Source organism: Lepus europaeus, chromosome 11 (assembly GCF_033115175.1).
Source record: "Lepus europaeus isolate LE1 chromosome 11, mLepTim1.pri, whole genome shotgun sequence".
Taxonomy (NCBI): domain Eukaryota; kingdom Metazoa; phylum Chordata; class Mammalia; order Lagomorpha; family Leporidae; genus Lepus; species Lepus europaeus.
The window spans coordinates 53811416-53814335 of record NC_084837.1 but is presented as its reverse complement, the minus strand read 5'-3'; the positions used below and the strand labels follow the sequence as shown (position 1 = coordinate 53814335).

General features: G+C 39.7%; 1 protein-coding gene across 1 annotated transcript; it reads right to left on the bottom strand.

The window, feature by feature from the left end:
- Positions 1–863: 863 nt before the first annotated feature.
- LOC133769478 (olfactory receptor 11H7-like) lies at positions 864–1808 on the bottom strand. The gene has a single exon (XM_062204689.1). It carries the CDS (start codon positions 1806–1808, stop codon positions 864–866), a length of 945 nt encoding a protein of 314 aa, XP_062060673.1.
- Between the last annotated feature and the right edge of the window lie 1112 nt (positions 1809–2920).

Below are 2920 nucleotides of genomic sequence, written 5' to 3'. Positions count from 1 at the left end.
TGGAGCAGCCAGACTCCAACCTGTGCTCTGATTTGGGATGTTGGCATCACAAGCAGTAACTTTGGTCTTATTTCTCACCTCCCCTTGCGTACTCTTGATGAAAATGTTGAAGTAAGATTTGTGAAACTGGATTCACAATCGCTTATGAATCCAAGAAATGATGTGCTTACAAGAATCTAGGACAAGAGGCATTTTGTTGTCTATCTTTTTATTTGAAAGGCAGACAGACAATCAGACACACACACAGAGACCAGGCAGGGTTGAGGGGTGGAGAGAGAGAGACAAAGACCTTCCAGCACCTGGTATATACTTCAAATACTTGCAACAACTAGGGTTGGGCCAGATTGGGCAAGGCTGGGCCAGAGTGTCAGCGATTCAATCCAGCTCATCCACGTGGATGGTGGGGACCCAATTACTTGAGACATGTGCGAGAGGGCACATGATCACGAAGATGAAATAAGAAATGGTGCTGAGTCTCAGACCCAGGCATTGTACTAATGCATATGAGACTCCCAAGTGGCCTATTAACCGCTGCATTAAAACTCACCTTCTAGATATCTTATTAACAATACCGTAGTCATATAAACAACAACTAATTTCATTCATATCACTTAACAAAGCTGCACAGATAGAGTTTGCACAATAGAAAATCAAAATCTTCCTGGAAGCAGATATTAAGATTCTAAGATTATTTTTACCCTGTGTTGGGTGTCAGTCTGTTCCTTGGAATACAATTTTGAAAGTAGAACTTATTACAATAGGATCAGGCACATAATGAGTTTTGTTTTGCACAAAAAGTCTGTGATGGCTTTGAGTATTCTTCCTCTTACAGAAAGAGAGTCATTAGTTTATGAAAAATGTATTCATGAACTTTGGAAAATCCTCATTCCAAAAAGAACATGATGGAGGGCATTTTTCATGTCTTTATTGCGTAGGCTATAGATGAATGGGTTTAAGACTGGTGTCACCACAGCATATATCAATGTGATGATCTTATGCATTGCAACTGAGTTGCCAGATGTGGGACTCACATACATCACCATTATGGTTCCAAAGAACAGAGATACCACCACCAAGTGGGATCCACAGGTGGAGAAGGCCTTTCGTTGTCCAGCTGAAGAAGGAACCTGGAGCACTGCTCTGAGCACCAGCATGTAGGACCCAAGGATGTACAAAACACTGAGAATGATGATAACAGCGCTCACAGAGTGGATTGCACACTCTTCGATGGGAGCGGGGGCACAGGATAAAGCCATCAGTGGTTCCACATCACACATGAAGTGATCAATGATGTTGGGACCACAGAAGGGCAATTGGGAAATTAAGAAAATAGGAACTGAATGTGCAATGAAACCCATGAACCAACAAAGAGCTATCAAAATGCCACAGCGCTGGCCAGTCATGATGGTGGGGTAGTGCAGGGGGCGGCAGATGGCCAGGTACCGATCATAAGCCATGACGCTGAGGAAGAAGCATTCAGTTGTGCCCAAGGAAAAAAAGAAGTAAAACTGGGTGAAGCATCCGGAGAAGGAGATGGTCTTAGTTTTGGAGAGAAAATTGACCAGCATGTTGGGGACTGTGCAGGTCACATACCAGATCTCTAGGAAGAAGAAGTTAGCCAGGAGCATGTACATAGGGGTATGGAGTCGGTGGTCCCACCTCACAGCACAAATGATGGCCATGTTCCCAGTCAGAGTCAGGACGTAGATCAACAAAATCACTGAGAAAAGGATGATCTGCGTTTTCCAGGGACCAGGAAAGCCCAGCATGACAAAGTACGTCACCGTAGATATCCCTGATTTATTCATGATACCCACACTGTGGAGAGAAGACAGGAGACAATAACAATACGCTTGGCTGCTGAAGCTTCTCGAATCTTTTCTTGGAGGAGAGTTTGACTCATGGAAGCAAATGAATGAATGCTCTAAAACAAGTTTTGGCCAAATCCTGCACTATTATGAATGAGTCATTAATCTATAGCTGTAGATTCTGGGTTGAACTTTCTGTGGCCATGGGCAAAAGTTAGTCAGATTTTATCTTCTTTTGGGATAAAGAAATCTTGAAATAGGACAAAATGGTCTGTTTTATCTCTAATTTGTTTTTGTGAAAACTGTTCATAAATAGCAATTAGTTAGTGCTGTTCACCTCAAAATGTAGACATACGTGCCATCATTTTTAATAGATTTGGATCTGAGACTTTTTTCAGATTTTAATGGTTGATGCCTTGCCAGTATTTTGGATTCTTTCTGGAGTAGTTTCCATTAGAAGAATTTATTTTCTATCACTTTTTTGTGAGACAAGGATATTCAGATTATGAAATTGTTTACATATCTACATTTTGGTATTTAAAGACATTTATGTGGTATCACTGCTCATGTATAACTATATGCATTTGTGGCAATGAAAGCCACTGTTACTCATTCCTTCATGATTACTTTTGTATGTCAATTATCACACTTTGTATATATTTTAAAGGTGATATTTCATGAAAGATGAATATAACATACACTGTATACAGAAGATTAAAATTAACATTATAGAGATTCTCTCTTAAAGTTCTTTTTACTGGACCCAGAACTTTTTCTTAAATTCACAGTTTGCAAGATTTTACTTTGGTCCATTTAAAAAATTGCACTCAATATTCAAGATGATAAGATACAAGAGACTCAATCCCTCCTTTTTCCTGGTAGAACATTGCCACTAAAGAAGATGTAAATGTATTCACATGTGCACCCACACAAACATGCACATACACATACACACAAACCCCCCTCAGAGAAAAGAGTGCACGACAGCTTTGCAGAAAATTCTCATCAAGATACCTTTAAACTTTTTGATTAAGAGGTGAATTAGTCTTAGTTTTTTGATGGAAGTGGTATCTTTATAGCATTCATTAAACAGAATGAAATAGAAAAATCCC